Genomic DNA, 12,146 nt, shown 5'->3' on the forward strand with positions numbered 1-12,146 from the left:
TCAAAAATTTTACTGAGCTAGGATCCTGAAAAGATGTACATCACTATTCTTTTAAGACATTATCTCAAATACAAGACCCAATTAAAATTTCCAAATGGAAAGATTGACTCTAGATTGCAGAAATACTGAAAATACAGTGCAGATCCTAAATATGTAGGCAAGGATGCAAGTAAGTCTTTAAAAATATTTATCTTTGCATTCTCAGATCTTAAAAATAGTACTGAAAACTCCAGCTGTGGCTAAACATCAGAGAAGCTTACTGTGACTGAAACTGATAGGAATTCAAACTTTATTACAGAGAAGCTTTCTAAAATCAATAATTAAAAAAAGATAATTGGTGAAATATATAGGTTTTTTTTAGATAAGGAAGAACCGGAATACAGAAATTTTAAATATAATAGCAGATTAGTAATGCCACATGTTCAACACACTAGAAAATATTATAATCCATGATTCCTGATGTTTTTGTGACATGAGAGGTAAAAACATTTCTTGACTGTGTAAGTCTGGTCCCATCTTAGATATCAGAATAAAACCTTTATATTTCAGTAATCCTAACACTTAGGAAGATAAGAAAGTTTAAAGAAACCCAAAACACAAAGCAAAGCAAACCAGAAACAAAATTGAGATCTTTGATAAAAGCCTACATTAATATAAAAAGTGAGTTACTTTTCTACAGCCTTCTGAAGTAGTATATGCTTCTGGATTTTTTCAGCCTAGGAACTAATAATTAGACATTTCTTAAACAACTTCCCTTATCAGCAGTAATTAAGATACAAGACAAGTAAGATCTCTCTTAAGGAAGTGGTTATTTGCTGAAAAACATACATTTAGTTGTTCCCAAACTGCTTGTGAATATCAGTTCAAGTGTTCCCAGCTGTAATCGAGGAGTTGGAGTGATACAGCTGTGGAATCATCAGCTGCCTTTTACTCAACAGGTCTGCAATTAAGGACTACCTTTTGTTGAAGTTGTTCCATAGGGTCTGTTGAATGCTTCAGCAGACATAGTTCTTGAACTAGATAATTTCAAGGAAGAGGAAAATAGCTTAAAAAAGTTAAATTTCATTCAGTTCAAAGCACTTCCTCTCCAATCCCAACCACTTAGTAAAAAAAGTCAGTCCTAGAGTTCAAGGTTTTATTTTGTTAAATAATATAAACCATTATTATTATACTAAAAATTAGCAAAATTTTTTGCCATTTTTAGGTAAGCAGTGCCACACACAAATTTAATTACAGTTTATTTTTATGTGTATTTTTATAGTCTACTTATTTTCTATTTTATTCTTATGCTAGTGTTCTCCCTCATCAGATTCTTCCTCATAAGACTGGGCAAGTCATGTTGGTCATAACCTCCAGGTTAAGGTAAATCAAAACACTGAGACAGTCTTCAAGGATGTGTTGTATCATGCTCAGTTTATTTATTCCCCAAAGTATCTCTGTAAAAAATTAGAATTAAAAGCATAGTATTATAAATAAAGATTAAGAAAGGGTGAGTGGTTCTGTTGCTCATTTTGAGAACATCTTCTCTGGCATCTTTGTTTATTAAATTGGTATTAAGGGTTTTTACCTCATAGACTCGATTCAGCTTATTGGATCTTTTCCCCTGGACATATTCCATTTCTTTCTTCTGGAGCTGTTCTGTTGAGGCTGACGTTGTTTCTGACAGTGTTTTGAAAGCATATTATGTGTCTTTTTTTTTTCCAGTTTACAGTTCAGCTGCCCTGCATATTAAGGTTATCTTTCAATACACCACTTCAGCAATATATACAAGTTGTATAATAACATACACTTTGCAATCTACTTTGTTGCAATAAAACCACTCAAAATATTACTGAGTGGAAAGCATAACTAGAAATTAATGTGAAAAAAATTCATCTCTGTATTCAAAATTCTGTATATTTTTAAATACTTCTCATGAAATGTATTGAAAATGCTGCAACATACAGAAAACATAAGCACAAAACAATCATGCTGTTCTCTGTGGTTGCATTTCAGTCACTCTGTTCCTTTGCTCTGTTTCAGACCGTTCGCCATGGTTTTCCTTACCTACCCACTGCCTTAGCTTTTGACCCAGTTCAGAAAATTCTGGCAATTGGAACAAGAACAGGAGCCATACGAATGTATCCTTTCTCATTCAGAATATGCACCATCTCTGTGTATTTGTAACACAGGGATGGGAATTACCTTCTGCAAATATTCAGGTAAGGCTACAGTTGTTATGTTCACGTTCTACTTCAATTTTGCTTTGTGAGATGGACTGGAAAAGGATGTGCTGTTGAGGAATTAACCAGGTCCCTAAGGGGTACAAAGAACAATTTCTGATAGAGGTTGTAGCATATGATTTTGGCATATATTGGTTAAGATAAAATAGAATTGATCATTTCCAGCCTGAAAAGTAAAAGTGGACAGCAAAGTGGTAATGAGCAAGTTGTGAATGTCGTGCTAGCAATAAATAAATTCATTGCTGCAATGCAGTTAGATGATTATGTATGCAATTATTTAGACTCTTCCAAGTGAATGGTGGGAAATAAGTGATTTTAGGACAGAATTCATCTCTTCCCAAAGAAGAAGGTAAAAGTGCTTATTTCTTTTTGTTAATTATAAAGGTACTTCGGTGCCAATAATTTATATGTTGTTTTTAATACAGTAGGATTTTTAACTTAGAAGTCTATACAGAATAAATTCAATTAAAAGGTAATTAAAATTTGAATAAATTAAAGAAAAAATTATGAACATTTAAATGTAATGTATTTAAAAATGTGTCTCTACATAATTTTCTTAGTCTAGCATGGTTCCAATGTTTTCCACTTCAGTGAAAATATATATAAAGCAAGGAAAAAAAATGAGAAAGACTATTACAGGAAGGTCTAAAAGTTACAGAATACAGAATTAATAAAGCAATGTTTTATGCAAACATTTTGTAGCCAAATAAATTATGTATTTAAAGTAGGGGACAATGCTGTATGAAATAGTGGTAAAACAATTTCTGGTTCTTTTGCTATCCCTGTTCCCGAGGTAACTCTAAATGTAACGAACCCAAGGCAGCTTACAAAGTAAAAAATCTTGTGAAAAACAAGGCTGTGCCTAATGTAACTTTACTAAAACTTTGGTTTCTTCATTTTTGGGTAGTCTTGGTCTGAACAATTGCATTTTCATAAACCTCAATTTCTATCCAGAATTTCTCACAAAACTCAACTAAACCTCGAGTTTTGTGAGAAGCTTTGCTTTGATAGTTCTACTCTTTATTTCTTACCTATGTGAAGTAGATTGAATATATTCTGTGCAAATGCAAAGAAGAAAGTGTCCGTGAATTTATCCATATCTGGGAAGTGCAAGTCTAGTAGTCATGGTTTCTTTTTCTTTTTAGAGGTATGCAAAGTTAAAAATCCAGGGCTTTGTCCCTGGAAACTTCACTGATATCTTCAGAGTGAGGGTATTGGGTATTTCATGGTAGAAGTAGGAAGAAGACCTTGCAGAAGATTGACTCCTGAACTCTTCTTTCCATCTCAGCAATGTTACTTTTCTAGAAGCAGTGCTGTCACTGGCTAGGCATCCTGTATCTCCACAAATCTCTCCTTTGAGGAAAAATCAGGTGCAAAGCCTGAATCAATACAGGTTCGTGTAGAATTAATTTAAACCTGCATGTCTCCTGCCACAGGAATGGCATATAAAGTGGAAAAACAGCTATATCCCTAAGCTTATATAAAATTCCCTATATGTTTTCTATAAAAATGGATTATAGAGTTAGCAGAAGGGAAAATAATGGTTTTCCAAATGTTATTTCTTTTTAAAATCTCTTCTACTATTTGCTAGTGAAGTTCTACCTCATTCATGAAAAAATTTCTTCCAGTTCTAGTATCTTAATCAAACAAGAGCATCAGGATTACCAGGGAATTTGATCTTTTTGGAAGATATGTCATAACATGCTTCTCAGCTTAGTCACAGAGAGCCTCATTTGCTTAATTGAGCCCTGAGTTAATGAAAACTGCTTTGAAGACAGAGGGTGCCATAAAAATAATTACTTATTTATTAATTTTAACTGAGATTTCTCCACTTGGCTCTAAGTTTTGCAGTACATATTATATAAAAAAACCTACTTCTGGACTAATAAATTTGCAGGGAAACAGGCCCTAAGATTACTCCCAAAACACTACTCATTTAAGCCAGTCTTGTTGCAGACTACGTTTGTAGTTGTTGAAATCAAGCAATAAAATTCAAGTAAAGATGTAACAGATTAAGTATTACATCTCAAAGTATAATTCATAATGTGGGATTTTTTTTTAGCAAACTAAGGAAAATATAGTTTTTAGTGGCTCAAAGTTTTCCACAGTACCGTGTAAAAATACTTTTAACAGAACTGCAAAATTCAGTCTGCTGTATGCCACGTGAGGAAAAGGGAATTCTTTCCATACATACATTGTGTTTGGCTGGTATTTCTAACAGTACTGTTGATGGAGTGAAAGGGCAGACTACTTGGCTGCCATCAGAGAAATTCACCTAATTATTTATTTGTTCATTTACTGGTAGTGTCAAAGGTACCTGGTTTGGATCGGACTCTCTTGTTTAGGGAACACAAAAGGAAGGGAAGACTGAATTTGTTTAATATTTATGTAGTGGTGTAGAACAAGTTCTCCTGTGATGAGTCCAAGTCACTTAATGGTATTGTTGCTTTCTTGACTTTTAAAAAGATTCACAAGGTATTGGTATTTCTACCTGTCACAAGTTAACAGGTCTCAAAAGACAAGCTGTTTTTTAAGAAAAGGAAGCATGTCCTTCTGTGGTTGTGAATTAATCTCTAACATCAGGCCTTCAGGTAATTATTTCCAGTGATCCAGCAGCAGTACTGAAGCTATGTTAAATTGTCCTGAAATAGAGCATATTATTCCTAAGCTGCTATTAGAATGCAGAGATAAATGGAAGTTCATTTTGGTATGGCACTCAATTTGTCTTCTCCTAGATTTCTTTTCAGGGTGCTTAGATGCAACTTCTCTAGCTTCTGCAGCACTGGGAATTGTTGCTACTCTTCACTGATCCTAGTAGTCTCTGTGGATTTCCCAAAGAAGTTCAAATAACTGCAGGTGTTACCTACAGTAATGACTGCTGGGTACTGGATCCTCCTAGGTGCTGCCCACCGAATTGGACTGCGCTGCAAACCATCGATGAAGGAGTATCTTCCTATTACTAACACAAGCTAACAAAGTCTGCAAATAAAGGGCCAAAACCCCACTCCTGAAACAGTTGCTCTGGCATCTGGACATTCTTTACCTTTGTACTAAACATAGCAAATCTCATTATTCCTTTGAGGTCTTTTCTTCCTGTTGGAAGCCTTGTTCCCAGCTTCCATACTTGTTGTCTTGGTTTGATTTGGGTTTGCCAATTTTAATATACTCAATTTCTCTTTGAGATAGGATTTAGGAGTAAAAAAAAGGCAGGCCTAAAACTTAAAAGGATATAAAGAAGGAATTTATTAATAACACAGAGAAAATAAGAAATTCGGAATAAGATTTCCAGATCACTCCCTCCTCCCCCCCACCTTCCATATTTCTTAACAACAAGATACAGAAACACTTCAGTCAGTTTTCCACTTAAATAATCATTTCAGTTCACTCTAGAGAGAAAAGTTCTTTTTTATTTTAGCCATAGAGTGTGTCTTTACTTTCACAATTTGCATCTGCCCGGAAAAATCTGCAAATCGTGGAACTCCTCCCATCTTCACAGTCTTTCCAGAGCTCTGTGTTATGGGTCACATCAAAAAACTCCTGGCATATTGCTTTTAAGGGCAAGCTGTTCAAAGATAAAAATTCTTTTCCATCTAATGTCTCTGTTCATCTTTCCAGTCTCCAGAAAAGAGACCCCCATTCCCTCGGGGCAAAGGATCCTTTTCTCAAACACTTCAACTTCCTCAGGTATTTGTTCACAATTTAAATTACTTTTCAGTGTAGTCCAGTCCCCCCCATAGCCCACAAAAAAGGTTTTTCAGCCAACCTATCCATGGCATCTCTTCAATCTCTTCCCATCTGGAAACTTGGCTCTTATTTCACTAACTTTAGTATACTTTCTGCTCTATTCCTCTCATTCAAGGGAGGTCAGGAGATCTGCAGTCTTATCCGAGCATTAGAAGGGTTAAAATTGCACACAGAAGGTGAAGGGAGCCGGGCCAGGCCATCCTGGAGCCGTGCCAAGGATTTTCAAGCTGCGCCGGGAAGGCTCGCCTTCCGCGGCTGCTTCGAGCCAGAGGCGGCGGCTTCTCTGTCTCTCACCCCCGGCCATCAAGGCCCCTAGTTGAAAACAGAGAGAGGCCTCGGTGGCTCCCCCACCCCTGCCCGGCCAGGCCACATTGGGAGGGGGGCCAGGCCGGTTGTCACCTGCTTCTTCGACGGGAGTGAAAAGAGCAAGATTTCACTTTGCCAATGTGGTTCATGGAGGCGGAATAACTTTTAATTGGTTATCCAGGCTGTCAATTATTAAATCAGCCTTCTGATTGGTCCCAGGAACTCACAGAGGAAGCTCTCATAGAGGGAGCAGTCCCTGTGTGTGTCTGTGCTCCTCCTCTCAGGTGACTTTTCATGCCAAACCAGCGCGCTTGTGATCATGGTTCAGATCATTGCTTGATACCACTCTAAGAGGAATATCCTTTCTTAAGGAAAACACATTCTATTGAAGAGGGGCTATGAAAGTTAATTCCTTTTCTTATTGTCTCCCTATCCATCTTCTCTAGTCCCAGTCTGAAGAGCCTTCTGACACTACACACAATAAAATGAAGTGTACAGTCTCTGGTTGCTGTCAGAGAAGGTTCTGTATCACCATACAAGGAGGTGAGAAATTAAGATACTTGGTCAGACTTAAGTCTCTTCTTAATTTCAGAGGAAAATGAGAAGTCTGGAGGTTTTTCACATTCTCAGTCCGAATAAATAGATCAAAATCAGTATTGTTAACAATGATTATACTAGTAACAGATCTGAGGAAGTGGCATGCTGGGCTCAGATTTCAGGATGCATATTTCTATATTGTGATTTATTCAGCTGACAAATGCTTGTTAAAATTCATTGTAAGTCCTTTCTGGAGTCACTGAGTCCTCTTCTTTAGAGTTCTTTTATTGCATCAGAGCTATTTTTAGCCATTACAGCTCTCTACAAACATATAGCATACAACATCTACTTTTTTTTTTTTTTTTTTTTTTTTTTTTTTTTTTTTTTAATGAAACAGCTGATTATTTAGTGGTCAATTGCAGTGAGAAATTCTGAAAGAAACTCTTCTCTAGCTATTACCATCTTAGCTTATCATGAAATGAGAAGAAGTTTGTCTTAAATCCAGTGTAAAGAAAACAACCTACTGGGTCCAGAATGGCCTCCACATCACTAAAAAATTCACCATCAAACAGGCTTAAATTAGTAATATGGTTTTGTATGTATATAGTGTGGATTGCTGCTGTTAGTAATAAATATTATTTAGACTACAGGCTCCATATTTTTATGGGTGCAGTTTGTGGGGCATGCAAATCTTCACTTCCACTGTTAGTTGTTTGAGCAAAGCTGTAAGGCTTCTGCAACCCATGCAAAGCTTTTCCACTAGGCATAGCTGCTTGTTATCCATGTTATCAGAAAACACAGTGGCCATTTTATACCAAGGTAAACAAAACATTATTCTGACTCGCTAACACATGACAGTAGAAGCATTGCTCTATTCCTAGCTTAGCTGCATAGTTCTGACACTTCTTTGCTCCAATTCTGCTGCTTGTCAAATGTATTATTGTGAGCCATCCAGGAAACTAACCTGGCAAAATATCAGTTCTGTTGTGCTACTGGTTTTTTGCCAGATTAGCAAACTGATTTATCTGGTCCTTACTTCCAGTGTTAGTCAGAATGATGTATAAAGAAAGTGGAAGGTGTGCAGTTGGGACTTGACAGAGAAGGAAATGGGGGAGTAAAAAAATTTTGGCACTAAGGAGCAGGTTATTAAATTGATTTGTCTTAGTGTGTGAAATTGCATTGGATAAATTTAGGTATGGCAGATTGCAGCTGTCTATGAAATTTGCTACAAAAGGTAGAAATAGTCTTTCAATTTTGAGTGGTATAGAAGATAGCATCTCTTTTACTTATGTTTAAAAAATCTTCTTATAAAGCCATTTGCAAATCACAAAAATTCTACAGGTTCTGCTCAAGGGAGATTCTGCTTTAAAGTCATATTTGGAATAACTTTTTCTGGCCTGTTTTATGTATTTCTTCCCATGCTTTAATAGGAAGAGTGATTTTTGAATGTCAAATAAGGTACAATAACACTTATTTTAACAGGTATGTTTTGCAGAGAAACAAGCATGGCTTCAAAAAGGCCAGTGGCATCCTGGCCTGTGTCAGCAATATTGTGGCCAGCAGGACCAGGGCAGTGATTGTCCCCTGGTACCCAGCACTGGTGAGTCCACACCTCAAATCCTGTGTCCATTTCTAGGCCCCTTTCTAAAAGAAAGATACTGAGGTGCTGGAATGTGTCCAGAGGAGGGAAACGGAGCTGGGGAAGCTGGAGCACAGGTGCTACGAGGAACTGCTGAGGGAGCTGGAGGTGTTTTGCCTTGAGAAAAGGAGGCTGGGAGGAGTTCCTTATCACTCTCTCAAGTACTTAAAAGAACAAAAGAAAATGGCCTTAGACTGTGCAGGGGAAATTTAGACTGGATCGACTTCACTGAAAGGTTTGTAAAACACTGGAACATGCTGCTCTGGAAAGTGGTGGAGTCACCATCCCTGGAAGTGTTCAAAAGTTTTACAGAGGTTGCACTTAGGGACATGGTTTAGTGGTGGACTTTTCAGTGCTGCGTTAGTAGTTAGATTCAATGGTCTTGGAGGTCTTTTCCAAGCTGAGTGATTTTATAAGGTCATCTTGTTTCTTTCTGTGAAACAGCCAGTAAACATGTCTTTGATTCCAGAGTTACTGTGCCGAGAAAAGGGGAAAGTAAAATCTAAACCCAAGCAGGTGATGTACACAGAGAGACTGTATTCCTGGGAGGTAGAACTGAAGCCGTTTGTGCACTCTAGAAAAAAGAAAATCTGGCAAAGAAAATAAATAGCACTAATTAAATTATTGCTGGCAGAGTTCTGAGTAGGCATGGAATTTGTAAAGGAAAATGTGGTAAAGAATGTTCGTCATCAGGTCGGATGTACTTTAAAAGAAAAGAGAAGAATGTAACTTGATGTTTTGATCTGTGAGAAGGGTGACATAAAAGCTAAATATAAGTTGTGACAGATTTACTCTCCCTGGAACTGCTGTCTTTTAATTGTAACAAGGTTCCAGTAGTTCTTTATCCTTAAAACAACCTGACTGTGTTCTCTGCTGTTTACTCTGTGTGATTTATTGAGCAGATGGAATGGGGGTAGCACAGACAAGATCATAAACCCAAAGTTCTGTTGTTTGTCTTGGAGCAACCATTGATAGATTTCATCTTTTATCTCACTGTACAATATATTTGAGATTTTTCTAAAGAACTTGAGCTATTCGTGAATAAAAACTTCACTGAGAGTCAGTACTACCAACATAAGTTATTTTAAGAATTCCCCTGGTAATCAACATACAGATATGTATTCTTGTGTGTATAGATACCTGGCATGCAGGTGGATGTCTCTGGCAGCATTTTCAGTGGAGCTGATGATTACATTTATGAATACTATCTGAAAAAAATGCTTTCTGAATGTCTGTTACAAAGGCGCTTTTTTTTGAGTATAATAAAAACACTCCTCAGCTTACTCTGATAGTGAAATTATGACTACTAGTGATAGTCAACTATTTCAAAGAAGTGATGTGTCTTAATTAGACCTTGTGTCAGCTTTAGAGCTTTCCCCACCTTTTATGTTCCAAACTTTGTCATCAACAGACGTGCTGATGTGCATAGGAAATAAAGTACATCAATTTGCCCTCCTTTCCAGTTTGCTAATTATCTTTTTTAGACAAATATCCATGACCTAAATTTGGCAGACATCCTTAAACCACAGAAATTTGTAGTCATACTATGCAGTTAGTTAGTTTTATTGACTCTTGTTTTAATTTTGCTTTTATCTGGCTGATACTCTTGATGGTAGAGGGAATTGATACTTCTCCAAGAAACTTAGGAAAGCTAATATCTAGTAATAGACAAACCCAAAGTACACAGACACATGCAATGGAAGCTTTTAGTGTTGTGGAAGGAGATCTTTTTTTGTCTAGCTACATGCACTCATTCAATTTAAATTCTTGATGACTTCTTGAAGTTAGGTGTCTTTCTTGCACATATGTTGCTAATGGAGGGAGACCAGAGATGAAAGGTAACTGTGAAAGGTTGAATGCCCATTATGAGGTAGAAAGGCTACTATGACTCTGAATAATTGTCTCTGCACTGGGAATACCTAAGAAGTTTCTGAAACCAAAGAGTTCCCCCTATGAGGGTCTTCCACAGCAAGGAACATGAACCATGTGATAAGCAGTTCAGTAGGAAATGGGACAGACACAGTCAGACACTATTTCAGCCTAAAGTGTGTAGGATAAAAACACAGTTTTCCCTGAGGTTCGAGAAATGGGGAGATTAACAAAACAGAGACTACAATCTCATGTAGGAGAGGGGGAGGGAAAGGTTTTCTTGAAGTTCTCTTCCCTCATCCAATGTCAGCTCTCTCCCTCTTTCCCTAACTGACCTAGTTTCACTCCAGTTCCTATAGTTCTTAGATTTCTATTCCTCACCCCGACCTGTCTTTTCTTAGTGGCATTAAGCAAGCAATAATCTTTCAATCTCCATCTTTCACCTGACCTGTGCAAAGCAGTCTCTGAATAACATACTTTTCTAAGGAAACTGTTCAAGTCAAGAACCAAGATGTTTCCCAGGTGTTTCACATACTGCATTCAAAGCCACACAAGTACAAAAAGAAGAATTAAAAAAGAGCATCATGGGACAAGCCAAGTTTGTCCAAAAGAGATTGTGGATCAAGAACTATCAGAAAATGAATAGCTAAAGTAGCCAAGTCTTAGAGGGCATTAAAGAAAGTAAGCATCGTATCAATCTCTTCATTCAGAGACAACACAAGGAGGGGAAGTGACCCAGAAATTTTGTGAGTCTGCTCCTCTTTAGTGCTGTTATGAAGGAGATATTCTGTTTTAGTCTCCTACTCAAAACACATTGCCCTGCAGGGCTCCATGAAGGAAACCAGCTCAAATTCAGCCAGACGCAGCACACTTTTCAAAAGTTCTACAGTACTGTTTGTTCCGACAATGATGAGTGGAAATCCAGTGGTCTTAACATGCTTTAATTGTAAAACTGATAATTTGAGCAGAAAAAGGATGATCTTCTCTCTAATTACTGGCAATAACTGTGCTTTCCAGTAATCAGTTTCTGTTGCTTTTTTTCCATTTTATTGAAGAAATAGTTGCATATATTTATATGGTATAAAATAGATATACCGTATATAGTATATGTTGATATTCAGCATTAACCTTAAAAATGCTCACAGATAGCATGAGAAAGAAATATTGGAATATGATCCTTTAGTACTATAGTTGATTTCTGGTTGGGTTTTTTGTGTGGTTGTGCCAACAAAGCCCCAATCACTGAATACACTACATTTTAAACAGCTACAAACAAGTGCATTTTAAATGCTATGACTTTTAGAGGAGGTTTTCTTTCTGTTTTGTTATTTATATGTATTTCCTGCAGTACAGAATTGATATCTCTGTGACATATTTACACATTTCAGTTGCTTCAGTAAATAAATAAGGATTGACTGAATTATGTGGTCTGATCTGAGACACACTGATTTCAAAAGCACCATTCTTTTATTATGAGATGAATCATGAGATGTGTGGTAGAAGAATACATTTGAGTATATTCATTAGGGAATATGTCATGGCATTGACTTTAGTCAATATTCTCTTGGAAACCTATGATCAGAACATACAAACTTAGGCTTTTAAAGTATTTATCTTAATATTTTTTCCTAATTACTTGCAATACATAAATTGACATTTGCAAATAATTTCTCCACTTCAGGTGTGGATAGATGTGTGCCCCAGTTCCCATTAGATAATAACAATAGGGCTTTCTTTTCCACAGCAGTTTTATTAATCTTAATTTGTAGATTTTGAGAAATTCCACTTTAAGTTAATTGCTTAGAACTAAGCAGAGGCTAATTAAATGA

At 36.7% G+C, this 12,146-nt stretch overlaps 1 protein-coding gene and 1 long non-coding RNA gene across 10 annotated transcripts in view; one reads left to right on the plus strand and one right to left on the minus strand.

Annotated features, from left to right (window-relative positions):
• Nucleotides 1-12,146, plus strand: part of STXBP5L (syntaxin binding protein 5L) — a 198,906-nt gene that overhangs the window by 15,169 nt on the left and 171,591 nt on the right. For all 9 annotated transcript variants that reach the window (XM_056494582.1, XM_056494599.1, XM_056494630.1 and 6 more), the window contains one exon: nt 2,023-2,120. In XM_056494582.1, the coding sequence (XP_056350557.1) occupies nt 2,023-2,120 (98 nt within the window). The remainder of the gene's footprint in view (nt 1-2,022; nt 2,121-12,146) is intronic.
• On the minus strand, nt 5,446-6,419 carry LOC130254736 (uncharacterized). The gene is made up of 2 exons (XR_008840806.1): nt 6,366-6,419; nt 5,446-6,278 (listed from the first exon to the last, which is right to left on the minus strand). It is a non-coding gene; the product is annotated as an uncharacterized LOC130254736 (long non-coding RNA).

Source organism: Oenanthe melanoleuca, chromosome 1 (genome assembly GCF_029582105.1).
Source record: "Oenanthe melanoleuca isolate GR-GAL-2019-014 chromosome 1, OMel1.0, whole genome shotgun sequence".
NCBI lineage: Eukaryota > Metazoa > Chordata > Aves > Passeriformes > Muscicapidae > Oenanthe > Oenanthe melanoleuca.